Genomic DNA, 27,802 nt, shown 5'->3' on the forward strand with positions numbered 1-27,802 from the left:
AGGAAGGGGTTTTCTTTCCGATAACATCAGTGCTGAAATGCACCGCGCACACAGCCCGCACCCAGAGGGATGTGCAAGTGAGCCCTCGGATGCGAGGTGAAAGTCCGCAACTGGCCAACAAACACTTAGAGGCCCCAAGGGGAGGGCTGTCCTAAAGTTCAGAAAACCAAGCCTCAGAGGCCCCTCCCAGACCGGGCAACTCTAGTCGTCACTATGGAAAATATTTTAAAGCACTGGGTGGGAGGAGAGAGGTGGGAAAATGCTTCCTAGTTATCATAAAAATTCACACTTCAAGGGGCTGTACGCTGTCACACCCATCACTATGAGTTGAATTATGTTCCTCCAAAAAGCTGTTGGAGTCCTAACCTCTAGGACTGTGAATGTGGAAATAGGGTCTTTGCAGATGATGGAGTTAAGGCGAAATCACTGGGCCTGGGCTCTAAGCCAGCATGACTGCTGTCCTTATAAAACAGGGGAATTTGGACACAGAGACAGATGCGTCCAGAGGGAAGATGACGTGTCGAGGAGTGCCACCCATTGCCAGCAAAGCACTCGGAGGCAGGAGAGAGGCACAGAACAGATTCCCCCACACCATCTCAGAAGGAACCCACCCTGCGACATCTTGCTCTTGGACTTGCGGCCCCGGAGCTGGGAGACGGTACATGTCTGTTGCTTAAGCCGCCCAGTTTGGGGTACTTTGTTAGGGCAGCTCAGCCACTAAGACAGCCCCACACTTCAGCGATACTCACCCAAAGATTTCAAACACAAGGAAGTGCAGACAGATAGAATCTTCAGACAAAAGCTTAAATGCTCAGAGGGAAGAGGCTCTCTTAGGAGGAAACCAAGGCCTTAAAGGCGCCTTCCACGCACCTGCCGTGCCTGACTCCTCTCTGGGGACAGAAGCAGGGAGGCAGCCCCGACCGCCCCCCTAGGCCACGCGGGTGGCTCCCCAGTGACCTGTAAATGCGGAGGTGGAAGCCCATCCCGTCTGACAGCAAACTTTGAGACTGGGGCTCAGGAAAACATCTGTTTATTCCAAAAAATACCAAGTTGCTGCTGTGCCGGCTTTCTCACCAGGGAACTGCGGGAGGGTCCGGCGTGGGGGGATAAGGAAGCTGTGGAGGCCCCCGGTCCAGAACTGTTAATGTTCTCTCTGCACTGCCCCTCCTTGCCCCCCAGCCAGAAGGGGAGATGTGTGTGCTCCCACAAGAGCCTGTGTGTGCGTTTCTGGGGGCGGAGGGAAGACTCAGATGGCAAAGTCCCAGCTCTGGAAGCATCGAGGGGGATCTGGTGGGACAGGCCTGCTTCCTCACCCCCTCAAGACCTCTCCCCACTATGGCTTATTTGAGATAAGAGGTCAAGGCCCCAGGGTCAGGCAGCCTGTGCCATGGGGGGTAAGGGGCAAGACACCTGGAATCCAGGCTGGGAGAGAGCAAGTTGAGGGGGGCATATAAAAGCTGAAAGGCCCCGATCCCCCCAATTCTGGGGGCTGGAGAAAGCTGAGTGCTCTGGGGGGGTGGTGAGCAGAGGGGAGGGCATCTGGGAGGGGGTGGGCACTCAAGCTGGCTCCTTTCTGGGGAAGTCACAGTCTGCCCGAGGGGTGCTGGGCATGGGGAGGCCCTAGAAGGGATTGGGGAACCCATAGGAGCAGCTGTAAGCGTGGAGTTGAAAAACTGGCCCTGGGGCCCAGGTAAATTGGGGGTAGCCCCCAAGTTCCCTTGCTGTGGTGCAAGCCAAGGGCCAGTTATTTGCTCCAGGCTCCTGACAAGAAAGGATGAGCTGAGGTGCCAGTATTTGAGGGGAGACAGAAGAGGGAGAGGGACGGCCCAGAGGAGGGAGAGGAGGCCCCCCACCTCGCCCTGGGGGCTTGGGAGGGGGCATGTAGCCCTTTAAGAGTGGGAGAATGGCCGCCCCCCGCAACATGGCTATGTACAAAGAGAACTGGGGGCAAATTGTGCATTGGGTGTTGGGGAATCCCCGAGACCCCTGGAGCCTCCCCAGTATGTGAGGGGGAGATGAAGGAGAGAATGCTGCTTCTCTGCCATCTTGGGATGATGCAGAGCACCCCCATCCTGCCCTCAGAGGTGGCGCTGGCAGTGGCCGCGGCTCTCCAGGTGTGCCTGCCCCAGGACCAGGCCAGCAGAGGACATGATTCATGACCCCAGCGAGGTCGTCAGATGTTGGCCCAGCCCACAAGGGTCTCTGAAGAGAGTTTGGCCCAAGCCAATGGAGTGCTGCTCTGCGTGGGGGTCCAGGTAACAGGGATTCGGCAAGAGGCAGTGACTTCACCTAAGGGCTGGAAAGCCCCCTTCTGGTGATGATAAGAGGCCTCTGTGTTGACCCTGTCACCGATCAGATGCTTGGGGGAAGGGCAGTGAGTTATCAGGAGGGGCCTGGATGCTCTCACCAGAGGGGTGATGGGGGGCTGGCCAAGGCCAAGTCTGTGATGGGGTCGATGCAGGCATCAGCCTAAGTCAGGAGTGAGGCAGTGACATTATCAAGAAGGGCCAGAGTAGGGATGATGTCATCAGAGGGAGCCCCACCCTACTCCATTTTTGAGGCAATGGGGAAATGGTGTGTATTGTGCTGGTTCCCCTTAAGGGAACAACTGTAGGTGCCACGTAACCCCAGAAGACAACTGAAATACAGCTGTTATAGTACTTGGCTCCCAAGAGGATGGATTCTGGAAGATGATGATACATGGTTGAAGTGGATCCTGGTAAATGTTGATACCATTGGGTGTCCTGGGTCCTGGGAGATGATGATGCCATGGTTGAAATGGATCCTGGGAGATGATGAATTTATAGGGTGTCATGGGTCCTGAGACACCATTGATTCTCATGGATGCTGGGAGGTGGTGACACCATGGCTATGGTGGATCCTGGGGCATGAAGACATCATGGTTGAAGTGGATCCTGGGAAGCGATGACACCATTGGCTGTCATGGATTCTGGGAGGTGATGACACCATGGTTAATGTGGATCCTGGGAGGTAGTGACATCATGGTTGAAGTGGATCCTGGAAGGTGGTGACATCACTGCTATGGTGGATCCTGGGACATGAAGACATTATGGTTAAAGTGGATCTTTAGAGGTGGTGACATTATGGTTGAAGTGGATTGTGGGAGGTGATGACACCATTGGCTCTCATGGATCTCTGATGATACCATTGTTGAAGTGGATCCTGCAAGGTGATGACATCACAATTATGGGGGACTATGGGAAATGGTGGCATCATCAGTCCTAGTGGATCCTGGTAGAGGATGTTATCATGAGCCGTAGTGGATTCTGGAAGGTAATGACATCATTGGTCATGGCGGATTCTAGGAGATAATGACATCATCAGCTATGGTGATTCTGGGAGATAATATAATGGTTTGGCAGATCCTGGGAGATGATAATACCATAGTCATGGAGAATCATAGAAGATGGTGACACCATTGGCTATGGGGAACCTTGGGAGAAGGTGACACTATGGTCATGGTAAGCCCTGGAAGAGGATGATACCATAGTTGTGGTGAATCCTGGGAGATGAAGACCCCATAGATCATAGGGAATGCTGGGAAATGATGTCGTCATCAGGCATGGTTAGCATTTGACCAGGGTGCAATGCCATCATGAGTGGTGGAAGTCTTGTGGTGCTGATGATGTCATCAGCAAGATCAATAGCAAGCATACCCCAACCTCCCCCACCCTGCTAAGGAGGCCAGGACTTTGTTGACAGAGGCGATGATATCTCTAGTTATGGTAGAGAGAAGTGACACTAGCTTTTGGGCCACCTACGAGTCCCAGTCCTCCAGGAGCCTGGTGGGCCAGAGTGGCCTCCTTGGGAGCAGAAGCCAGTCTGGGTGCTCTCCTCCAGAAGTCACACAGGAGGTGACATCACTACGCAGAGGTGGGACCCCGGGCCCAACTTCTCTTTAGAGAGGGGGTCTGGGGGAGATCCTACAGGGAATGTCCGTGGGGTCAGGGGAAAGAGCAACCAAGCTAAGTTGTGGGGGAACAAGGCAGAAACTCTGGTGACAACATCACAAGGGATGGCCTCCAGAGCAGGCAGTGTCTCTGGTGATGACATCACAGCATTGGTGCAGAGCCTCAGACGGGGGTGGGTGCCCAGTGCCAACAAGCTACAGACAGACCATCATCTCTGGCAGAGACCCCTCCAGATGGGGCAGTCTCCCCAGCGATGACATCCCTCAGTCAGGGCACTTTCTCTGGTCACCCCCAGGATGGTCATGGACTCTGAGCCTGTCCTGCCTTCTTGTGACATGGCGGTAGCCATGGAGCTGTCTCATGGTGTCATCTCAGAGCAGGCAGAGTCTGTTGGTGACACTGAAGAAGGGGCCTCATCCTGGAGATGTTCCAGAGCAGGCTGTCATCTCTGGTGATGATATCGTGGGAAGAGGCACAGTCCCTCTGATGATGTCATAGGGCAAGGCACCTTCTCGGGCAATGGCATCACAGGAATGGGGCGGAGTCCCTGTGACGGTGTTGTGGAAAGGAGGCCTTATATCTAGTGGGGATACAATTGGCGAGGCATTTCCCCTGTGATGCGTCCCAGGAAGATGGCTTTGTCTGTAGCAACCACATCATAGACAGAGGCATCTTCTCTGGAAGAAAATATTTTCCTGGTGATGATAATATCAAAAGAAGCCTTTTGTCAAAAGGTGCCAGAGATGACATCATGAGAGTGAGCCTTGTCTCTGTGGTGACATCACAGGAAGGAATCTTTGTCTCTAGGGACGATGTCACAGGACAAGGCATTGCCTCTGCTATGACATCGCAGGAAGGAAGTCTTTGTGATGACATCGTAGAACATGGACATGGCCTCTAGTGTTGACTTCAGGCACGGGCCTATTCCTCTGTGATGAGCCTCATGGGAAGCAGGTTTGTCCCTGTGATGACATCACAGAACACAGACATTTTCGCTAGTGATGACGTCACAGGCAGGCCTCTTCCTCTGTGATGACGTCATGGGAAGGATGCCTTGCCTCAATCAGTGACCGAGGAGGAGGGATCGTATCTGCGGTGAAATCCCACCAGGAGGCTTTGTCTCCGGTGACGATTTCATCCAAAGCGGTGTCCTCAGAGGCAGCCCCCCGGCCGCTGGCCGACGTGGGTCCCAGCCCCTGGGGCGTGGTGGGGGATCCAGGCTGGGACCGGGGCCCGCGAGGCCGCGGCGCCCCAGCCCCCGGCCCGGCCTCAGACAGTCACCTCGTTCTTGCTGGCGGTGCGCAGGTGCTGGGGCAGGTGGTGGCCGGGGATGAACTGCAGCTGCTCCAGCGTGCCCTGGCGCTGGAAGGGCGGCCTGCGGGCCAGCGTGCCCCCGCCCCCGCCGGCGTCCGCCAGCCAGGCGGGCTGCGGCGAGCCGTGCAGGCCGAGGTGGTGGTGCGCGTGCAGGCCGGGCGGCGGGGGCAGCCCGTGCAGCGGCGTGGTGGGGCCCCCGGGCCCCAGCAGCAGGTTGGAGTGCGAGGCGGCCAGGCCGGCGCGGGACGCGGGGTCGGGGGGCAGCGCGGGGCTGCGCGGGGGCGACAGCAGGTGCTCGTGGCTCTGGCGCAGGGCCTCGGGCGACGACAGGAGCAGGTGCTCCTGCGACACGAGGCGCGCGCGCGGCAGCGTGAACTCGTAGCGCGCGCGGCCGCCGTCGCCCAGCAGGTGCTCCTGGGACATGACGCGCCGCGGGTGCGGCGGGGGCGCCAGGCCCAGCTCCTCCGGGCCGCCCCAGGCGTCCATGCGGTAGCCGCCCCCCGTGCCGGGGCGCCGCAGCGCGTGCAGGGGCAGCGTCCCGCGGGGCACCTCCGCCAGGTGCCGGCGCTTCAGGTAGGCCTCGTCCAGATCCTTCTCGGCTGGGGGAGAAGGGAGAAGGCCGCCGAGGTGGGTCCCCAGCCAGCCCAGAACCTCCCCCCTCCCCTGGCTCCGGTACCTCCCACCCCGCGCTGGACCCGGCCACCAGGAGGAGCCCAGGCATCACCCAGCACATCCTGGTCGTTAGCCTGGGCGCGGGCACAAGTTCAATCAGAACAGTCAAGCTAGCAGGGGGCAAAAGGCAGACTCCCAGGCCGCCCGCGCCGCTGGCCCGATGGATGAGGGGGCGTCCTCTTTTTGGGGAGTAGACTCCAACTCCTGCTTTTTGGGAACCACTCTTCCCTCCCTTTCATCCTGTAGCTAGTGTTTTTCAGACTTGGAGATGTGACCCATTCGTGAGTTGTGAAGTCAATTTTGTGGGCAGTGACCAGGATTTTGAAAAATGAAATAGAAAATTATGAGAAGGTGTGGACATAACAAGGGAATAAGGGTGAGTACCGTTCATAAAACTATTATTTCAGTTATATGTGTGTTATTGAAATATTAATGGATGAAGTGACATAATCCCTCGGATGTGTTTTAAAATAATTCACGAAAAGATAGGATGGAGGGAAGAGAGATTAACAAAATGTTGCTTATTGTTAAAAGTGGGTGATGGCTGGGGCCGGCCCCGGGGCCGAGTGGTTAAGTTCATGCACTCTGCTTCAGTGGCCAAGAGTTTCGCGGGTTCAGATCCTGGGCGCGGACATGGCACAGCTCATCAGGCCATGCTGAGGCAGCGTCCCACATGCCACAACTAGAAGGACCCACAACTAAAAATACACAACTATGTACCGGGGTCTTTGGGGAGAAAAAGGAAAAATAAAATTAAAAAAAAAAAGCATAAAAAAAACCACCAAAAACTGGGTGGTGGGAACAACATGCAGGTTCATTTTATAATTCCCTCTACTCTTGAGTGTGTTTTAAAATGTGCATAATGGCAAGTTTCAAAGCTGTCCTGTAATTAAAAAATAGCCATATATACGTGTGTCTCATGGGTCATAATGTAAAAATCATTTGGCTCTCAGTTTGAAATGTTTGAAGGCTGTTCCCCTCCCAGGGATGGGCCACTGACCCAGAAATGTCCAATCAGAGTCACACGGATTTGTTCAGGGACAAGCATGTGACCAAGTTTGCACCAGTGGGATCCAGGCCTGGGATTCTTGCTGGAATCATTGGGAGAGACTCTTTTCTGCTGGTAGAATGACAGCCTGAAAATTCTCAGGGCAATCTTTGCCACCAGGAGGGGAAATTCTGTCAGAAAATGAAGTCAGCCCACTTTGTAACTGAGCTGAGAAATGTAGAATCCTGGAGACAGCTTTGGACGCCTGGATCCAGCCACACCTGAAGCTCATGACTCAGACTTTCCATTATCAAGCCAACATAATTACCTTTTTTTCTTTTTTCTTTTTGTTTAAGTTGTATTTCTATAAATTGCAGATACAAGTCGTGATGAATACAATAGATCTTGGGAGGGGGGACCATGAATTTGCATTTTTAAAAAGCATCCCAGGTAATTCTGATACAAAATTACCTCAGGTAATTCTGGAACAAATTTGGAGAAAACCCTGAGAGAGGATCTAAACCTATTTAGTGGCTGTTGGGCCACTGTCCACGGTCCTGAATCCAGGCCCTGGCCCTGACTGTGCCCCATCGCCTCCCAGCTCCCCTTCCCGGGACTTACCCAGCCTCTTGAGGGAGGAGTATCGGTTGAGTTCAGATTTCACAGCGGCCTCGTAGGACGGGGGCAGATGCGAGAGGTTGTGGAAGGACCGAGAGTAGGACAGCGTGGAGTAGTGCAAGGAGGGGCTGGGTGGCGGAGCCGCCCGCCAGTCTGGGGCAGAGGGGCAGGGCTGGGGTCAGTCCAGCCCCTCCCCCCTCCGACCCGACAGTTCGGCCCCCAGCCCCTAAGGGAGTTACAAAGCTGAGATTCCAGCCCCTCAAAGCTCCAGCAGCCCAGGCTCCCCCTGCTTACCGCCCCGCCCCCCAGGAGACAGGCTGTTTGCTGGGGAAGGAGGACACGTCACAGGAGGAGGGGCAGCTGCCACTTGCACAGCACCCGCTTCGTGCCGGCCCCTGGCTGGGGGCTGCGCTCCATGCCTCTAACCCGGGTGGGAGAGAGACGACCACTTCCAGTGTTCAAATGAGGAAACAGCCTCGCTTGGTTACCTGGCAACTGTGAGGCAGGCTCACAGGGCCTCACACCTGCGCTACCTGGGCCCCCGCCCGGCTCGGGCACAGTCAGGGAGGGGGGGACGGAGCCCTGTCCTCCCCCAGCCCGGCCCTGGTCCGTACCCAGCGTGGCCGCATGGTGCTTGGGGCTGTTGACGTTGAGGTGCAGGTAGTTGTGGTGCAAGTTATCTGTGGGGACCGAGAAGGGAGGTGGCGTCACTGCCATCACCTGCTCCTGGCTGGTGCTGCTGTCCTGGTCTGGTGGAAGGATCCCATTCACATCCACTCGGTCCCCAGCTCTGGTCCCTTCTGCCTCCTGAATCTCTGCCCTGACCTGCCTCTTCCCCCTGGATCATCAAACCAGTCTTCCGGCCAGCCAGCCAGCCTGGCTCCAAGATCAGCCTCACCACAGTACTCCTGATGCCCACACCTGCCTTGTCCCTCTGCTGCTTGAAACTCTTCCCATGTCTGGCTGTCACCCACAGGACACAGTCTAAACCAGGAATAGCATTTGAGGCCTGCATAACCTGGACCCAGCTGACGTCTGCGGCCTTCTCTCTCCTCTCTCACTTCAAGCCACACTTCTCTCTGCTGCTGGAAGGAGTCCAACTCAGTTCTACCACAGGGCCTTTGCACATGCTGCTATGTGTTCTCTCTACCTTGAATCCCCTTGCTCCCCTTCTTTGCTTGAAGAACTCCTACTCATTGCTCAACATCCAGCTCAAATGTCTCTTCCTTGTTACTGTTATTCAAACCCATCTCCTCCCCTCCATTCCTGACCTCAGCTCAGGCCTTGGCCTTTACTGCCTGGATCATCATCCCAGCCTCCTCCTGAGGCTTCTTCCTCTCATCTCTCTCCCGTATGGTTCCAGAGAAATAGTTCTTCCATCCACTTTTGGCTTTGCTGCTACCCTGCTCTAACCTCCTCCGTGACTCCCCATGGCCCTCAGGACAAAGGTAGAACTCCTCAGCTCAGCCTGGCACTCAAGGCCCTTCCCAAGGCGTCTGCCGACCCTGTCCCCAGCCTCAGCTCTGGCCACCTCACAAGTTCTGCTGCAGCCACTCAGAGCTCCCCAGGTGCAAGAAACTCCCCTCACCCTGCAGGCCACCACTCAAACATCACTTCCTGAGGGAAGCCCTCCTCCCCTCACGCCGGAAGAGACCCTTCACCCTCTACAGCTCCCTGGCCTTCTCCACTGATGCACTCATCGTAAGACAGAGGATAAGAACAATAGCTCCCATCCATAGAGCACTTGCTCTGTGCCAGAAATTGCTCTAAGGACTTTACTCATTAGTCCGTTTGATCTTCACAACCCCTGTGAGGTGAGTACTGTCAGGCTGCCCATTTCACGGATGAGGAATCCAAGGCCAAGAGAGCTGAAGTCGCTTGCCCCAGGTCACAGTGGCAGAGCCAGGATTCGAACCCAGGGCGTCTGGCTCCTGACAAATTCTGATTCAATAGTTAAGTGCGTCCTTGCGTGTCGTTGGTTGTTGGCTGGTCTGACAGGAGTGTCTCGAGTGCGGGGGCTGAGAACGTCTAAGTCTAAACCACCGAGGCGTCCATGGTGCCCCCCAGGGGGCAGGGAGCGGCTCCGGCTCATTGGAGCCCCTCGGTTGAGGGAGGCAGAGGCATGGGGCTGGGGCTGGGGGCGGGGCCATCGGGAGGGCGGGGCTACAGGGCGAGGGGCGTGGTCAGGGGCAGAGGTGGCAGCTGCTGCTCCTGCGTGTCACTCACCGAGGTTGGAGGGCTTCACGGCGTTGTAGAGGTTCTTGGGCGTCCTCGGGGGCATGCTGTCGGGAACCCCGACCCCCGCGGTTAGAGAGCTGCTTCGTGCGCGGTCTGGGCGGGTCCCAGGTCCCGCCTGATGCCTCAGAATGTCCACCAGGGCCCTAGAGGTGGCAGATGGACGGTCAGCGGCCTGGAACCTGGGGTGGGACCGGGGGGAAGGGAGGGTTTCTTTCACTCCCTGTGTCACCATTGGCGGAACGTCAGCGCGGCTCCGCCTCCCGCCTCTGGCCACGCCCCTTGCTAGTGTCATCTTGAGCACAGCTCGCCCCAAAGTCCCTCGGACCACACTTCCTGCTTGAAGCGCCCCGTTCCCAATTCATTTGGACCCTACCCCTTCTGCGGCCCCTCCCACCCTGAACCCGGGCCTCACTCCTGTTCCTTTTGCAGCCTTCCCCATTCGCCCAGTTATGCAGACCCAAACCTTAGACTCACCCTTGACTGCTCTTTTTCTTTCCTTCATGCCCCTGAGCAATGCTGCAGATGTGACCTCCCAGATATATCCCCATCTCTCCCCTGGGTCATTGCAACAGTCTCCTACGGGGTCTCCCTGCTTCCGCCCTCGTCCTCTGCAGTCTAATCCTATCCGCACAGCCCCAGGAAGCAGACACGTCGTGCCTGAGCTCAGGACCCTCCGGTGGCTCCCCCACCACGCTTAGAATGAGCCTCCTCCTCGCCCGCTGCACTCCAGCTGCAAGGGCCCCTTCGCTGTCCTGCAAACACTCCACCTCAGGGCCTTAGCACTTACTATTCCCTCTGCCTGGAACGCCCTTCCCACAGATATCTGCTTGGCTCGCTCCTTTCCTTCAAGCCTCTGCTCAGAGGGGCCTTTCCTGACCACTTCGTGTACAACAACCTTCTCCTCCCCCCGCCCCAGCTCGTTATGCCACTTTCTTTTCTTCACAGCAGTTACCAATATCTAAAAGTATATTGCATATGTATTTGCTGCTTACTGCCTGCATCACTAACATTTAGTTATAATGGTAGCCAACATTTATTGAGGGCTTACCATGTGCCAGGACTTGACATGAATCAATTCAGTTCATCTTCATTACAGTACGAACGCGTGGGGAACAATTATTAGCCCCATTGTACAGACGAGGAAACTGAGGCACATAGAGGTTAAGCAACTTGCTCAGGGTCACACAGCCCGTAGGCAGCAGACCTGGGATTAGAAGCCAGGTTTATCCACCTGGGCAGGGATCTTGTTTTGTTCACTGCTGTATCTCCAGCTCCTGGCCCACAGAAAGTGCTCAAGAAATATTTGTTGAATGAATGAAGGCCTGAGTCTCCTCCGTCACTCAACAGCCAGGCCAGTTCTGGCTCCTCGATTCTTAGGCCCTGCCCATCTCCCTAGGCACGTGTTCCCGCCCTGTGGGCGGCTGCCTCCTGGGTCTCAGGCCACGCCCCCATTCCTGTAGCCCCGCCCCAGATGGCCCGTTGCCCCTTGCCCCAGCGCCGCCCCAGGCTTCGTACCCTTGGGCCCCAGCGCGGACACACCTGGGGACGTTGATCTCCCGGTGCGCCCTGGGCGCACGGGACGCCTTGCTGAAGGCCACTTTGGCGCCGACGCCCACGGCCAGGGCGAAGCTGATGACCCCGCACACCACGTAGGCCGTGCTGCCCCCGGGCCCCTCGCCCCCACGCACCCCGGCACCTCCCGCCCGGCCCCCTTCCAGCCACCCGGCCTGGCCGGGCCCGGGCCCGCCGCCCGCACCCCCGGCGCCCCCGGCGCCCCCAGCCAGGGGCGGCGGCGTGGTGGCCCAGCGTGGCGTGTCGTAGTTGGAGCAGGAGGCCTGCGCCAGGCGCATGTGGCGGTGCTCGCAGCAGAAGCGGTAGTGGCAGGTGCCGCAGCAGAAGCGGTAGGAGCCGGTGCTGCAGTTGAAGGTGGCGTCGTACTGGCCCATGACATCGTAGTAGCCGTGGCAGAGCTCGGCGGGAGGGGGCGCCCTCGCCGCCGCGCCCGCCCCGCTCGCGGTGCCGGTCTTGCTGCTATTGGCGCCCGGGCCCGCTGCGCCCCCGCCGCCCGTCAGCGCCCCGGTCAGGCGCCGCAGGTGCGCCAGCAGGGCGGGCAGTGGGCCCGGGGGCTCGGCGCTCGTGGCGTTGGACGGGCGCGCCCCGGCCTGGCCGGCGGTCGAGGCCAGGAGCAGAAGGGTCCCGAGGAGCAGGAGGGCCGGCATGGGGCGTGCAGGAGGTCGGTCGAGGCCGCCAGGCTGCGGGGAGAACCGAGGCTGGAGCAAAGGGCAGAAGAGGGATGGCCAGAGGTGGAGAAATGTGGAGATGGGTGGGCGGAGAGGATGAGGAAGGCGGGCCGAGGGAAGGCAGAAGGATGGAGAGAAACACGCACCAGGAGACAGAAAGGACGGATGGAGCAGAGATGCATGCGCTCAGAGTTGGCGGCCCCACGGGGAGATGGACGGTGATAGCGGAGCAACGCCCAGACGCGGCCGGAGGAGAACAGAAATGATGATGGGCAGACGGAGAAAGGAGCAAAGCGAGTGATGAATGGGGGAGACGAGACCGGGAAGGTCGACGGAGACATTAGAGGGGTGCGCAGAAAGGAGAGAGAGAGATGGACAAAAACCAGAGGAAAGATGTGATGGAGGCAGAAGAACCCGTGCGCGCGGGCGAGGAGAGAGTAAGAGGTGAGGCGCAGGCGACCGAGCACAGGATGGGGATGGAGAGGTGGGCGGGGCGCGGAGGGGCGGGGCCGCGCGGAGAGGAGGTTGGAGGGGGGGTCATGAGGGACCGGGGAGGTAATGAAGGGAGACAGACGCGGGGTGGGCGAGATGGGAGGAGTCCAGAGATGGGGAAGGAGAAAGAGGCGTGGGGAGGGGAGGGAAGGGAGAGAGAGACAGGAGTTGAGAATTTGAGTTCGTAGGCCCGGCAGGTGGGAAGAGATAGTGCAGGGCTTCTCAGCGCTTACAGGGAGCGGCCACCGTCTGGGTACCCCTGAGGTTGGGGACCCACCGTACTTTGTTGTGGGGACCCGTCCTGTGCGTTGGGGGATGTTTAGCAGCACCTGCTAGATGCCAGGAGCATTCGCATTCACCCTCGTCCTGACAACAGAGGATGCCTCCAGGCACTGCCAAATGTCCCCCTGGGCGACACAGCTGCCCCCCAGTGAGCACCGCTGGCTTAGACCCATAGGGCCCTCAGTCCCCCCAAGTGGTTATTTCTCCTTTATTTAGGTCTGATCATCAAGGGATCTCAAGCCTCAGTCTCCCACCCTCTCTCTCTCTGTCTCCCACTCTCTCTGTGTCTCCCTCTCTCTCTCTGCCTCTCTCTGTCTCTCTGTCTCTCTCTGTGTGTCTCTCTGTTTCTCTGTCTCTGTCTTTGTCTCTGTCTCTGTCTCTCTGTCTCTCTCTCACACACACACACACACACACCACACTCTTCCAGTTTAGGAGAAACACAGGAGGAGTGCCTCACCTCCAGTTCCACCACGTGCCAGCTGCCTGGTACTGGACAGGCTCTTACCTAAGTCCCCCTGTGCCTCAGTTTCCCCATCTGTAAAATGTGCATAAGGATGGCGCTCACTAGGTGATCGGAAGGACGAGCGGAGTTCGTGTGTGTGAGGAGCTTAGAACAGTGCCTGGCCTCGTGCAGCTGCGATATATGCATGGAAGGGTTTGCCGTGCTGTTATTTCAGGAGGGCGACCCGGGATGAGGAGGGCGATGGAGAAGACAGCAGGAGTCAGGGGCCAGGTGAGGCGGGGCTTCCTGGCTGTTTCCACGGCAACCGTGGTCACTGAGCTCTGAGATTGAGGCAGTGAGTGAACACACAGGGGTCCCTGCCTTCATGGGTTTACCTTCCAGTGAGGGGAGAGAGCCAGTCCACGGACACGAATCAGCGTGATGCATGTTGGAAACATTGTGAAGAAATATGAAGAAGTTATGAAGGAAGCCATGAAGAAATGAAAGCAGTGAGGGGATGGGAGGGAGGGTGGGTGGGTGGAACTCCTTTAATAAATATCATTAGGCATTATTTTTTATCATTGTTCCTTCCCATTCAGGGTGTGTGTCTCTGCGGACCACACCATTATCAATGAAATGGCTGGGGGTGGGGATGGGGAGAGGGTTATGGGGGCTGAGGCTCCCCAACCCTCACTCAGCTTGTGCCCCCTTCTCCGTGGGGCCTCAACTTTCCTGTTTAGCTCCCCTGGGCCCCTCCCCTGAACTCCCAGCTAGAAGGCCCCACTCGATCGCCTACTCGACGCCTGTCCTTGGTGTTTAATGGACACCCGAGAAGTGGCTTGGCCCACGCTGTGGAGAGCGCTTTGGCAGTCCTTCAAAAGTTAAACATAGAGTTGTCACATGACCCAGCAATTCCACTCCTAGGGATCTGCCCCAAAGAACTGAGAACACGTTCACACAAAACCCGACACACGAATGTTCAGGGCAGCACTACTCATGACACCCCCAGGCGAGACCACCAAGATGTCCCTCAGCGGCTGGATGGATAAACACAGTGTGGCCTGTCTACACGGTGGAATATTATTCAGCCATGAAAAGCAGTGAAGTGCTGATACATGGATGAACCTCGAAAACATGATGCTCAGTGAGAGAAGCCAGACACACAGGCCACACAGGGTATGATTCCATTTGTACGAAATGTCCACAATTGTCAAATCCACAGAGACAGGAAGCCAACTGCTTGTTGCCTGGAGCCGGGGTGGGGGGAGGAAGGGGGGGTGACTGCTTTTGGGATGATAAAAATGTTCTGGAACTAGATAGCGCTCATGGCTGCACAATGTTATGAATATACTAAATGCCATTGAACTGTACACAAAGTTTATGTGTATTTTACCACAATTTTAAAAAACAAACGAAAAACCACCAACATAGGTCAGATGACTTCACCCATTCCCCTGTCCAAACCGCCCACTGGGTTCCTGTCACACCTAGAATAAAATCCAGACTCTTCTCTCATCCTTCCCTTTTCCCCCACGCCTTCCCAGGTCCTATGCCCAAGAGGTCCCCACCTTCCTGCTGTCCCCTCCGCCCGGGACCCGCTTCGTGCCGATGTTGTCTGGCTCGTCCCCTGGCTTCCGCCAGGTGCCCCTCACACCGCATCTCAGCGAGCCTTCCCTGGCCCGTCTGAAACAGCACCCCCAGACTTTCGATCTCTCACAGCAACTTGCTCCGCGCCGCACTGTTTGTGTACTGACTTGTCTGTCTCCTCCACTAGACTACCAAGCCCGTGAAGCCTGATGTTTTTGTCAGTCTTGTTCCCCGTTGTAGCCACAGCACACATAGTAGGTGCTCAATAAATATTGCCGTCTCTCTCTGTCTCTGCCTCACACATGCATTTCAGATAAGGACATCAAGGTTCCAGGAGGTGCCGTCATTTGCCTGAGCCCCATAGTGCCCAAGCAGTGGAGCTGTGCTTTGAACTCAAGTCTCTGTGTACCACCACTCACAGAACATGGATGCCTTTATCCCGTGCAGAGAAACATGGGTTGACATGCACACAGACACACCCTTCCAACACTGACACTTGCACGTGGCAGTGTGGATTCTTTCATTCATTGAGGGCTGCCATGTATTGTTGGGCAGGTTGTGCACTGCATGAGGAGGTCTGGCTAGAATCCAGCTGGGTTTTCCTCCCTAAGGCTTGCCAGTGGGGCTGCATCCATCTGCAGGAAGGGGCACCCCTTTCAGACCCACACAAGGGTGCCATCTGCCTGCTAAACCATAGACTCTGGGGAGCTGTGTTGGTCCAGGGGGTGCCTTTGTTGCGTCTGCACTAAGGCTCCCATATGGACTAGCAGTGTGCCTGCTCAGTCCCCATTCTGTGCCAAGTCTCTGCTGGACTCCCTCTGCTAACAGAGTCCCATCGTCTCCTCCAACTGCACACCCATGCACACACACAGGGCGACACAACTCCAGGCCATTGACGACTGGGGGATGGGAACAGTGTCATCATCTCCTGAAGCCCAGCGACACACCCAGACACCACACACATGCACACACAGCAGCCTCCTAACCCTGCTCACACGTTCCGCTGCCAGGCAGCACCTGTAGGTGGGGCGGGGACACACATCTGCAGACACAGTGGCCCAGCCAGACCAAAGGTCCAGGGGGACCAGCTCCTCCCTTACCTCACACAAACGTATGCACAGACACAAGAGACCTTATGTCCACAGTGTGCCAGACACAACACGCAAGGATGCCCAGTGTCATCCTGCTGGCACACCTGTGGCCTCTTCCCAAACACACACACACGTGGGCACAGCCATGCATTTCTGTGCGTGGCTGAGCCCACAGCCCACGAGACCCGGACACCACCTCAGACATCGTGACACATTGGGACCAACACAATTCAGGAACACAGCCAGGGGGCCTGCCCAAGCCAGCGACACATGGACACGCAACCACACACATCACAGCCCACACTCATGCAACCTCGTGGATGCACACGCACGTGTGCAAACACACCCTCACCCAGCAGTGGAGAGTCTGGAAGCAGGCATGTGACCCCCCCGACAGCCCCACCCCCACCCTGCCCCTTCTCTCACACACGCAGGCACTGTCCTCCTCTCCTCCCTCCCTGCACCTCCCATGCCCAGCAGCTTAGAGCCAGAGTCCGGCTGTGCCCTCCACCCCAGCCCAGGGCCTGAGAGACACAGATGTGGGGACAGAGATCAGGGGAGCTGGCTAGAGGAGGGGTCCCAGAGTAGGCCCCATGGGGCTCCTGGGCTTCTGGAGAACACCCCCCTCCCCACCTGCTCCCTGCATAACACTGCGGCCCATGCCCACCCCCAAACCCCCTCCATCCCTGACAGCGGGGTGGGGGCCAGGGCTGGGTGGGCCGGGTGGGGCCAGGTGCGTTGCCTCCTGAGAGGCCCAGCAGTGGAGAATGAGATGGAGCAGGACCTGACGAGAGGGAGAGGGAGAGAGCCTTGAGGGGGCAGAGGCCTGGGGCGGTGGGGGGGGGACAACACAGGGACCCAGAGAGAGGACAGAGACCCAGAGAGACAGGGGGACGGAGACCCAGAGAGAGGGGGACAGGGACCCAGAGAGAGGGGGACAGAGACCCAGAGAGAGGGGGACAGGGACCCAGAGAGAGGGGGACAGGGACCCAGAGAGAGGGGACAGGGACCCAGAGAGAGGGGACAGGGACCAAGAGAGAGGGGGACAGGGACCCAGAGAGAGGGGACAGGGACCCAGAGAGAGGGGACAGGGACCCAGAGAGAGAGAGGGGGACAGAGAGCCAGAGAGAGGGGGACAGAGACTCAGAGAGAGGGGGACAGGGACCCAGAGAGAGGGGGACAGGGACCCAGAGAGAGGGGACAGGGACCCAGAGAGAGAGAGGGGCACAGAGAGCCAGAGAGAGGGGGACAGAGACCCAGAGAGAGGGGACAGAGACTCAGAGAGAGGGGGACAGAGACCCAGAGAGAGGGGGACAGAGACCCAGAGAGAGGGGACAGGGACCCAGAGAGGGGGGGACAGAAACCCAGAAAGAGAGGGGAACAGAGACCCAGAGAGAGAGGGACAGGGACCCAGAGAGAGAGAGGGGGACAGAGACCCAGAAAGAGAGGGGGACAGAGACCCAGAGAGAGGGGACAGGGACCCAGAGAGAGGGGGACAGGGACCCAGAGAGAGAGAGGGGGACAGAGACTCAGAGAGAGGGGGACAGAGACCCAGAGAGAGGGGGACAGGGACCCAGAGAGAGAGAGGGGGACAGAGACCCAGAAAGAGAGGTGGACAGAGACCCAGAGAGAGGGGGACAGGGACCCAGAGAGAGGGGACAGGGACCCAGAGAAAGGGAGACAGGGACCCAGAGAGAGAGGGGGGGACAGAGAGCCAGAGAGAGGGGACAGGGACCCCGAGAGAGAGGGGGACAGGGACTCAGAGAGAGAGGGGGACAGGGGCCCAGAGAAAGGGGGACAGGGACCCAGAGAGAGGGGGACAGGGACCCAGAGAGAGGGGGACAGAGAGAGGGGGACAGAGACTCAGAGAGAGGGGGACAGGGACCCATAGAGAGGGGACAGGGACCCAGAGAGAGGGGGATAAGGAGCCAGAGAGAGGGGGGGGACAAAGACCCAGAGAGAGGGGGACAGGGACCCCGAGAGAGAGGGGGACAGGGACTCAGAGAGAGGGGGATAAGGAGCCAGAGAGAGGGGGACAGGGACCCAGAGAGAGGGGTGACAGACACCCAGAGAGAGAGGTGGACTGGGACCCAGAGGGAGACCTGGACAGGGACCCGGTGGGACAGGGACCCAGAGTGGGGGACAGAGACTCAGAGAGAGAGGGAGACAGGGACTCAAAGAGAGGGGGACAGGGACTCAAAGAGAGGGGGACAGGGACCCAGAGAGAGTCGGGGACAGGGACCCTGTGGGACAGGGACCCAGAGGGAGACAGAGACTCAGAGAAAGAAGGGGACAGAGACCCAGAGAAAGAAGGGGACAGGGACCCAGAGAGAGGGAGACAGAGATCCAGAGAGAGGCGGGGGGGGGGCCTGGAACCCAGAGAGAGAGGGCGACAGGGACGCAGAGAAAGAGTCAGAAGCCCTTTCCCGGTGTTGGGCACTGGGGGCGGCGCGCGTGGTGGCGGAGAGGGGCGGAGGCTGCTTGGTGGGTAAGGCGGGAGAGGCTGGGGGCGGGCGGGGGCGGGGGTTCCGAGTGCGAAGGGAGGGGCTTCTAGGAAGATGTGGGCGAGGGTCGGATGGGGTGGGGATGCTGGAAGCAGGCCAGAGGCGGCAGGCGCTGGGTTCCCGAGGAGGCGGGCCGCAGGTGGGACAGGGGAGGGCGGAGGGGAGGGGTCCGGATGCGGGGCGGCAGGTGGGCGATCCTCGAGGCGGGACCGCGGGAGAGTTGCAGACCCTGCCGACGCGCTCCCGCGGCCGGCCCGGCCCAGCCCCTGCGCCCCGCCCAGGCGCTCCCGTCTCGCGTGTCTCTCCGTCTCTGGGTGTCTCTGTGTCTCCCGGTCCAGGTCTCCAGCCGGGACCCGGCCTCCACCGCCCCTCCCCGGGCCCGCCGGCGGGTCTCTGGTCTCGGACGGGATCCGCCGCCGGTTACGGTCTCTCGTAGCCTGTGTTTCTCTCTACGTGTCTCATCGCGTCTCTGCGTCTCTGTCCCAGGGTCTCCATCTCTCGCTGGCCCCTTGTCGGAGCCTCAATTTTCTGCGCTAGCATTGATTTCCCTCCTTCCCTTTGCCCGGTCTCGGTCTCAGTCTCCACATCCCGTCTCTGTGCGACCCCCGCCCCGTCTCCTCACCCCCATTTCTCTACCTCTCTGACTCCATGTCTCCATCTGTGTCTCTCTCCAGGTTGGCTGTCTACAGATCTCTTCTCTGAGTGTCTCTGTGTCTCCCCCACCCCCGGACCCTCACCTCCCTCTCAGGGCCCCCTACTCTCACTCAGGCCGGGTGGAGGGGCGGGTGGGGGGGCGCTGCGGCGGGAGCTGTGTGTTCCCAGCGCAAAATAGACTCCTGTTGCCATGGCGACTCGAGCGCGGCCTCCGAGACGCGAAGCTTCAGGCTGGGGGGGTGAGGAGGGGGGACACCTGGATCCGGAAGGCGGGGGCCGGGGGCGCAGACGCCGGGTCCCAGGGGCTCCTGGAGCAAGGGGGAGGCCGGGACTCCCAGGTCCCTGGGGAGAGGGGTGCTGGGCACTCCGACGCCTGGGGCTCGGGGACCGGGCCTTCTGGGAGGGGTCTGGGATCCAGGGTTGGGGGGCTCTGATTCCCCAGTGGGGGGCGGGCTGGCTGAGAGCTCTGACGCCTGGGTCCCTGGGGGACTCAGAGGTTGCCTTTTTAGGTCCCCAAGGTTTAAACCAAAGGTTGGGGGGTGCAAGGAGTGCGAATCTCAAGGGGTTCAGGGGTCCTAACTGGGGGGTCCGTAGAGTCCCGACTCCCAGATTTCCAAGTGGGCTGCAGAATTCTGGGAGCCCCCCATGTGGAACCCCGGGCTTCTGCGTCTTAGAGGAGCAGGGACCACTTAGATGAAGCTATCTTTCCATGCATTCATCCATGCATCCGCATGCCTGTCTCTTCCTTCCTCCCCGTCCCCAGCACCCCCGTGCCTCAGTTTCCCCCTCTGCACCGGGGTGCGGTCACGCTCACCTCACTTTCCGGATGCGGGACCCTTGGGGAGTCGGGGGTGGCGGCGGCGTGGGGGGCCGGCCGGGGGAGGCAGAGCGAGCGCGTGTCTGCGAGCCAGCCGGGCTGGGCGTGCGCGCGCGCTGGTGGGGGGGCGGCCGGCAGCGTGTAGGGCGACCCGGGCCGACAGTTCCTTTCCGAGCAGATGCGCGCCGGCTTCCGTGCAGATGTGACAGTGGCCAGCCCTCGCCTTTGCCTCTCGCCGGCTTGGAGCTAAGAAGAGGCAGCTCCCCCTCCCCACCTGCTGGGGACCCCTCCTCCCCCCGCCTGCAGCCCCCAGTCGCCCCCAGGATACCCCCCAAAGCCAAGAATGGTTCGGTCCACAGCCACATCAATTGTTTATTCCGCGAGTCCGGGTCCCACACAGTCTGTGACTCCCCCTCCCTTTCCCGCCCCTTGAAGTGGCCCGGGGCCGAGCCCCGCCTCCAGCTCGGCTCGGCCAACTCCCTCCCAGCTTCCAGGGGACTCATTTGCATTTCCGGGAGCTGTCACCCAATGGCAAGGCAGCACCCGCCTCCCCTCCCGAGGGGGCGGTACTCCCGGTGGATTGCACCACTCTTGGGATCCAAGGATGGGGGGAAAGCGCTTCCCCCATCCCAGTGACAAGAGGGTGGTCTCCCCTCCAGGCAGGGTCAGGAGTTCACTGGAAGAGGGGGTTCTGGCCTTGGAAGAGGCCCAGCAACCCAGTGTCCGGGACCGGCTCCTTGAGGATCTTCTGGATCTGTAGGGAAAGAGGGGAAGTCAGGGAAGAGTGAGGGTCCCCATCACTTGGAGGACAGATCCAAGGGACACTTCTCTATTTTCATGTCCCTTGCCCTCTAGGCAGCAACTGGTCAGACCAACCATTCCCGCGTCTCAAAAGTTTTCCTGGGGCCTCTCTTTCACCATAGCTGCCTGGGTTAGCACCTGATCGCCTGCCATCTTGGTCAACTTTGCTGGCTTGGACCACTAAGGGTGGGCTCTGTCCTGGGGCTTCTTCTTGAGTAATCTCACCTCTCCCATCCATCAACTCCCAAATCCAGCCCGCCTTGCCGCTCAACTCCAGACTTATTTATCCAGCTGCCTCTCAGATGTCAGTTGTCACTTGACCTCTCAAACTCATCATCCTCCCCCAATCAGCAGACAGCATGAGCACAGCTGCTTGAGCTGAAAACTTGGAGCCTCTCTCGAGCTGCCTTCTCCTACATTGTAACCATCAGCTTACCTCCAGAAAGTGAAAAATAAAAATAAGCAAAGCCTGCATCCCCACTGCCTCCACTCTGGTCTTCCTCCTTCCTGCCACCTGCCCACAGCCATTGGCCACCGAGCACCACACTGCAGAGCTGACCATGGCCAGCTCCCCTGCGCAAAACCCCGTGGCTGCCCATCCATCGCTAAAATCTGAAATCTTCTAAAATCCCAAATCTTCGGGAAGAGTCACGCTGGCTCCTCCCTGCCTCCCCTCCTCCCACACTGCCCCTGCGCTCACCATGCCCCACTAGGGGCCCTTGAATAAGGCAGGCACAGTGCCATCTCCAGGCCCTTGCCCTAGCCGTTCCCTCTGCCAGGAACACTTGGATGCCTGGCTGCTCCTTCCCCTTCAAATCTCTGCTTCAAGGCCACCCCCAGGAGGGGCCTCCCTGCTTCTGGCCCCCACCTTATTTCTCACACGCTCCCCACATCCCCTCCCCAGCTCCAGGCCACAAAGTGTAATTGAATAGATTGGCTTTTGCTCTTGCCCCGGGACCTGCCACGGTGGCTGGCACACAGCAGGCGCTCAATGAAAGCTCAACCGAACTGAACTAAGAGGAGGGAAAGGTGCAGACTTCGGAGGGCTGGGAATGTCAAGTTTGGTCATGTCCCGCTATCCTGAGGGCCAAGGGTATGAAGCAGCAGTGGCTACCTGGTCAGACCTGGGCACTAGGAAGGTCACTTGGGTGGTAGGTATGGAGAGTGGTGGAGGGCAGGGAGGGGAGGGGATGGGTGGAGCAGGTCAAGGGGCGCCCATCTACGGAGTCTCTACTGGACTGTTCTTCCCCGTGCCTGCCTGGCTTGCTCCCATCCTCACCTCCCTCTGAAGTCACTTTCTCCCAGGAGGCCTCTGGACCACCGTGTGCAACCCCTCCATTACACCCCGACACCCCTGATTCCCTCCCCCACCTTCTCTCTCTCCACAGTTCTCATGGCCACCTGACAGCTTCTCCTTTCACTGATTTATGGTGTTGATGGGGCCTCCCCCACTAAACTTAGTCCCCTTGGAGGTGGCAGGCTGCTGCGTTCCAGGATGTATTCCACGAATATGTGGTGGGTACTGAAGAGATATCTGCCATTTATATGGGAGGCGGAGAGGGTTGGGGGGCCAGTACCTCTTTGAAACGGGGGTGGGCGGCATCACCCATAAGCTGCAGAATGAGCCCTTCACTGGTGGAGAGGAAGGCCCCGCTCTGCCGCATCCGGGCCAGTGCCACCAGCCGGTCCACCTGGCTGCAGGGGGAGAGAGGGGTCGGTGCCGCGGCTTGGACACCCAGATACTGGCAAACTTGGCAGCGATCTTGTCCCCTGGTTCTTCCTGGGCACCCCGCCCATACCCCACATGCACCCATCCCTTGGCAGGACCCTCCTACCTGCGGGAGGAGCAGGCGTCCACCACCACGTGGACCTGCAGCCCCCGGTCCAGGAGGTCCAGGGCTGTGTTCTGGGGGCAGAGAGAGGTCAGGGTCAACCCCAGACAAGAACAGAGGTCCCTGGTGAGGGACTGGGGAGCCAGGATGTGGATGAGGGAGGCTCAGATCAGGGCAGGACCCCCCCAGTAGGGGGGTGCCTCAGGTAAGGAGAGGGGTCCTGAGAGAGGATGAAGGTTCCAGGTCAGAAGGGGGATCATGGGTAGGAAGGGGGTCTTGCTGGGAGGTTAGAGGGTTCTGGGTCAGGAAAGGATATCCTTTTTAGGATGAGGGGGGTCCCAGGTGAGAACGGGGGTGCCCAAGGGTCAGCCAGGGTCTCACCAAGATGCAGGCCTGTGCCTCAATGCCACAGAGGAGCACAGAACGCAGCTGGGGCCGTGCGTCCAGCTCCTGCCGCACCACAGGCACCATGCTGAGGCAGGTTTTGGGCAGCGCCCGCAGGCCCTCAGCCCCCAGCTCAGGCACTGTGGGGCCCAGGCCTTGTGGGTACTGCTCCGTCAGCACGGCTGGTATCTCCAGCATCCGGGCCACCTGTACTGGGGAAGGGGAACAAGGGCCTGAGCCCAAGGGAAGGGTCTGGGGGCTCAGGCTCCTGGTCTTGGGGAGGAGGGGCTGGGGGCCAGGATGCCTGGGTCTGAGGGAGGAGGGGCTAGGGACCTGGACTCCCACCTCTGAGGGAGGAGGGGCCCATACCTTGAGCATGCGGGCGGCCATAGAGACAATCTGGGGGAAGTACATGACATGGCGGAACTTCTCCTGCATGTCACACAGGAATAGGATGGATGATCCAGGGAGGACTCGGCCCAGGCTGGGCTTCATAGCTGCCATGTCCTGGGGGTGGGCAGAGGGGCCAAGGTCAGGCGGGGAGGGGACCCCTCTGCATGTCCAGGGTCCATGTACTTAGCAGACCCTTTCAGCCTGCAAGGTGCTTTGCAAACTTCTGTCCTCCCACCTGCAGGCCTTCGCATCTGCTGTTCCCTGGGCCTGGAGGTACTTCTTTCTCAGTGTGTCCTATTTGGCCAGGAGGTCACTTCCCCAGGAAGCCTTCTCTGACCTTGTCTGCCCCTGTGCTCCCAGCCCCACTCTCCTGGAGCCCTGGGAAGGCTTCTCCTTCTTGGAGCCGACTGGTTGTCAACAATACCGGCTGCCCCCGCCCCCCACCCGCCCCCAATCGCTCCAACTGTGATCCTCACTCAGCCCAGGAGGAAACCAAGGCTGAGCAGGGAAGTGACTGCCCAACGGCCCACTGCTGGTAACAGAGGGAGCGGGGCAGGAGCTGCCTTCTCCGGGCAGCACCACCCCCGTCCTGGGCCTGGCCTGGGTGGGGGGCAGTGCTCTGGAGTTTCGAGCCTCTGAAATCAGTTTACTCACGTGTCAAGTGCACCGGCTGAAGGGCCCTCCAGGTCTTAGATGGAAAGGCTGGGGCCCCGTGCAGTGGAGTGTTATCCAGCTGTAGGAAGGAGTGAAGCGCTGGTACATGCTGCTTCATGGAGGAAACTCAGAAGCAGCGTGCTCAGTGAGAGAGGCCAGTCACTAAAGGCCACTCATTGTATAACTGCATTTATATGAAATGTCCACAATGATCAAACCCACAGAGACAGGAAGCGGACTGGCGGTCGCCAGTGACTCAGGGCATGGGGTGGGACTGCCTAATGGGTACAGAGCTTCCATTTGGGGAGATGAAAACGTTCTTGAACTAGAAAGTAGTGGTGGTTGCACGACATTATGAATGTAGTTAAATGCCACTTAATTCTATAATTTTAGATTTTTTTCCCCTTTTTTTCCCCAAAGCCCCCCAGTACATAGTTGTATATTTTTAGTTGTGGGTCCTTCTAGTTGTGGCATGTGGGATGCCACCTCAGCATGGCTTGATGAGCAGTGCCATGTCCATGCCCAGGACCCGAACCGGCAAAACCCGGTGCCGCATAAGCGGAGCGAGTGAGCTTAACCACTCGGCCGCGGGCCGGCCCCTAATTCTATACTTTAAGTGGTTACAATGGTAAATTTTATGTTACGTATATTTTGCCACAATTTTGAAAAAAGAAAAAGAACAGGCAGGCCTGGTGGAGCCCTTACAGGGGAGGACACCCTGGCCCGGGGCCAGGACTTGCCCAAGGTCCCCAGCGAGGAGAGGTGCACCCGCCTCCAGGTCAGAGTGGCCCCGTCTCCCAGCATCTGGGGCCCTGGGCTCTGGGGTTTCCAGTCTCAGCAGGTCTTCACCCGTGTCCCCAGAGGGGCTTGTGTCCCTGGGTCCCTGAGTTGCTGCACTACTGGGGGTCCCAGCTGGGCTCTTGTCTGTAGCTCCTTCTCCCTCTGCGTGTTCACTCACTTATCTGTTAATTTATTTGGGACACAGGACACCCTGGGGACCCACCCTGTGGAGGGCTAACAGTCAGGGCAAGTTTTACATCTGGGTGGGGAGCACACACAGGTGTTTATGACTTTTCTTTCAGCCGAACACATCTACCATAGAAAATGTTTCCTATGCGCGACGTATCTGAAATTTAAAAGCTAGAGGATGGTTGGAAATGGTGAATTTTCTCTCAGTGAAAAAAATGGCACGGAAATTCCCTCAAGAACAAAACCACACTGAATTAATTAATCACATAATTACAACTGTGATCAGTGGCGGACTTCTAGGGAACCTGATCTATCTTGGCAGAGTCGGCAAAGTTCTCCAGGAGGAAGCGGAGAGAGGAGTCTTTCAGGAAACCCAGAGCTGACGTCCCGCCCACCCAGACCGAGCCGCCCAATCGGCGCCCGCCTCCCCGCCCCCGCCCCGCCCCGCGGGGAAGGCCCGGCCAATCGGCTCCTCCCCTGCCTCAGCCCCGCCCCCGTGGCTGCCGTCTGTCCTCAGGATTGAGATGTAACCCCGCCCACCAGGCGCTGGGGACACTCCGGCCGCCGCTGGCCATGTGCCACCTCCTGGCTTCTGCCCGGGGGGCCGCTCCACGTGGAGAGCCCTTCTCGCTCCCACTCACCGTGTTAACTCTTCAGGACACGGGAGGGAGGGTCAGGTGCGGCCCGGAACGTCCGCAGCCCCTGGGGCTGGCAGGAGACCCCTGGAGAGCCCCGGGGGAGACTATGTGGCCACATTTCTCCATATTATAGACCCGCGAACCTTCTGACCCAGAACACTCGCTGCTAAGGATTTATCCTAGAGACATCCGTGTGAAACGACACAAGCTTATTCACTGCGCGCCTCTACGGCAGAGAAAGGAGTAGAAACACGTCTAAACGCCCAAGGCGAGAGTACCGGTTACAGAGGTCGTGGTATATCCATACTACGGAATTCCTTGCAGCCAGGAAAATTACAAGGATGCTCTTTAAGTAACAATATGGAAAGGTGTCCAAGATATGGTAACAGTGGAAAAAAAAAAAAAAAGCAGAACAGTGTGTATGGCAGTGCTCCCACTCGTGCCAGAAAAAAGAAAGAAAAGCTGTGTGTACGGCTTGTGTCCACATGTGCCGTCTCCAGCAGGCAGATAAGAACAGATAGTTCAGACGGCAGAACTGGTCACGAGGACAGAGCCTGAAGGAGATTTGACTCTCGCGTACGCTTCTCCTTCTGAACTGTGGACAGTGTGTAACAGGTTGTCCAGCCAGGGATAAATACATCACAATAAAATAGTTACCTAAAAGGAGAACCCCGCAAAACCAATCTGTGGCATTGAAGTTATGATAATGGTTATCCTTGGGGGTACAAGAGGAATTCGGGGTGTGGGAGATGTTCGACCTCTGGATTTGGATGCTGTTTCCACCAGAGCATTGGCTTCGTGAAAATTTATTTGAGTTGTGTATTTGTTTGTTTGTTTTTTGAGGAAGATTAGCCCTGAGCTAACATCTACTGCCAATCCTCCTCTTTTTGCTGAGGAAGACTGGCTCTGAGCTAACATCCATCTTCCCCTACTTCATATGCCGGACGCCTACCACAGCATGGCGTGCCAAGCGGTGCCACGTCCGCACCCGGGATCCAAACCGGCGAACTGGACCGCTGAAGCGGAACGTGCGCACTTAACCGCTGCGCCACCGGCCGGCCCCCAAGCTGTGTATTTGCCATTTGTAGGTTTACCTGCATATGTCATATACTTCCATAAAAAGTTTTCAAAAGCTAAAACAAACCAAGGAGCCCTCCCTGGCCACTGTGGGGCTGGACTGGAGCGGAGGCCAAGGAGAAAGCTGGGGCTGGGGTCCGGGGGGCAAGGGTGAGGCCTGGGCTCCTATTCAGGCAGAGGGCACAGAGAGGAGGGGGGAGAGATTCAGGGGGCAGGTGGGACTGGCTGTGGGGGGCGAAGGAAAACCCCCAGGTTTCCGTCTGGTGAGTGGCAGGTCCCAGGGACTAATTGGGGCCCTGGGGAGGGGAATCATTTTTGGGAGAAGACGAAAAAATTTGGTGCTGGGGGGCGGGGGGAGTGTGTGTGTGTGAACGTGGGGAGGGAATCTGGGCTCAAGACAGATTTGGGGGCGTCGTGGGGAGTGATGAGAAGGTCCAAGGCGGAGCTCGGGGGTCGGAGCGAACCCGAGGCTGGAGGAGGAGCGGCCTGAAGTGGGCGTCAACTTGGGGGGCGGGTGGGGCTGCTTAGATCCCCCATGTGAGCTCGCGGGCTCGGGGGACCCAGCCCTGCAGCCCGGACTCCCTGGCTGTGTAACCCTGGACAAGTTTCACACTGTCTGGGCCTCAGTTTCCTCCTCGGAGAAGTGGGGGTCAGACCCACCCACCCCGCAGGGATGAAGCAGAACTTGGCCAGGGGTGCAGAGGCGGCGGGCGCGACCCGCGGCGGGTTCGAGTCCCTTGCCAGCCAGCTCCGCAGAGCCCGGGCCGGAGTCCTCCCCCTGGCCGTGTGACCTCGGCCGGGACGTCCTGGCAGAGCCTCGGGCAGTAAGGTTGGTCCCCGGCAGCGCGGGCGGGAGGCCTTATCCAGAAGGCGCCGGGTTCGAGCCCGGCCCGCCCCTCGGCAGGTGGGGCCTGGGAGATACTCACCTCTCGGAGTCCGGACTTGCACCTCTCAGGTCCTACAACCGAGTACTCGGGTCGGGTCGCTGTTTTCCCGGGTTGCGACACTTGGCCAGCTCCCGCGACCCCTGGACCGTCCACGTCCTGCCCACCCAGACGGAGCCGCCCAATCGGCGCTCGCCCCAGCTCCGCCCTCCTCCCTACCCCGTTCCCGGCCAATCGCAAGAGGCGCTGCTTCGCCCTCCTTGGAGGGGGCGCCTGTCAGTCTTGAGGACGTGATTGGC

The 27,802-nt window shown here is 58.9% G+C and overlaps 2 protein-coding genes across 9 annotated transcripts; both read right to left on the minus strand.

Moving 5' to 3' along the window:
- Positions 1 to 1,014: 1,014 nt before the first annotated feature.
- SHISA7 (shisa family member 7) lies at positions 1,015 to 20,139 on the minus strand. 8 transcript variants are annotated; one of them, XM_070633457.1, is made up of 6 exons: positions 19,869 to 20,139; positions 11,302 to 12,014; positions 9,751 to 9,941; positions 8,139 to 8,204; positions 7,528 to 7,677; positions 1,015 to 5,845 (listed from the first exon to the last, which is right to left on the minus strand). In XM_070633457.1, the coding sequence occupies exons 2-6, from the start codon at positions 11,979 to 11,981 to the stop codon at positions 5,202 to 5,204; spliced, it is 1,731 nt and encodes a 576-aa protein (XP_070489558.1). In that variant the 5' UTR covers positions 11,982 to 12,014; positions 19,869 to 20,139; the 3' UTR covers positions 1,015 to 5,201. The 8 variants fall into 8 exon arrangements, with proteins under 8 accessions (XP_070489558.1, XP_070489563.1, XP_070489557.1 ...); XM_070633462.1 differs by having other exon boundaries at positions 9,751 to 9,905; positions 11,302 to 12,032; XM_070633456.1 differs by having other exon boundaries at positions 11,302 to 12,032.
- Positions 20,140 to 20,225: 86 nt separating this feature from the next.
- Positions 20,226 to 27,745, minus strand: ISOC2 (isochorismatase domain containing 2). Its single transcript, XM_070633465.1, has 7 exons — positions 27,546 to 27,745; positions 23,936 to 24,014; positions 23,258 to 23,395; positions 22,886 to 23,095; positions 22,508 to 22,578; positions 22,250 to 22,367; positions 20,226 to 20,625 (listed from the first exon to the last, which is right to left on the minus strand). The coding sequence occupies exons 3-7, from the start codon at positions 23,390 to 23,392 to the stop codon at positions 20,545 to 20,547; spliced, it is 615 nt and encodes a 204-aa protein (XP_070489566.1). The 5' UTR covers positions 23,393 to 23,395; positions 23,936 to 24,014; positions 27,546 to 27,745; the 3' UTR covers positions 20,226 to 20,544.
- Positions 27,746 to 27,802: the final 57 nt, after the last annotated feature.

Source organism: Equus przewalskii, chromosome 9 (assembly GCF_037783145.1).
Source record: "Equus przewalskii isolate Varuska chromosome 9, EquPr2, whole genome shotgun sequence".
Lineage (NCBI taxonomy): Eukaryota > Metazoa > Chordata > Mammalia > Perissodactyla > Equidae > Equus > Equus przewalskii.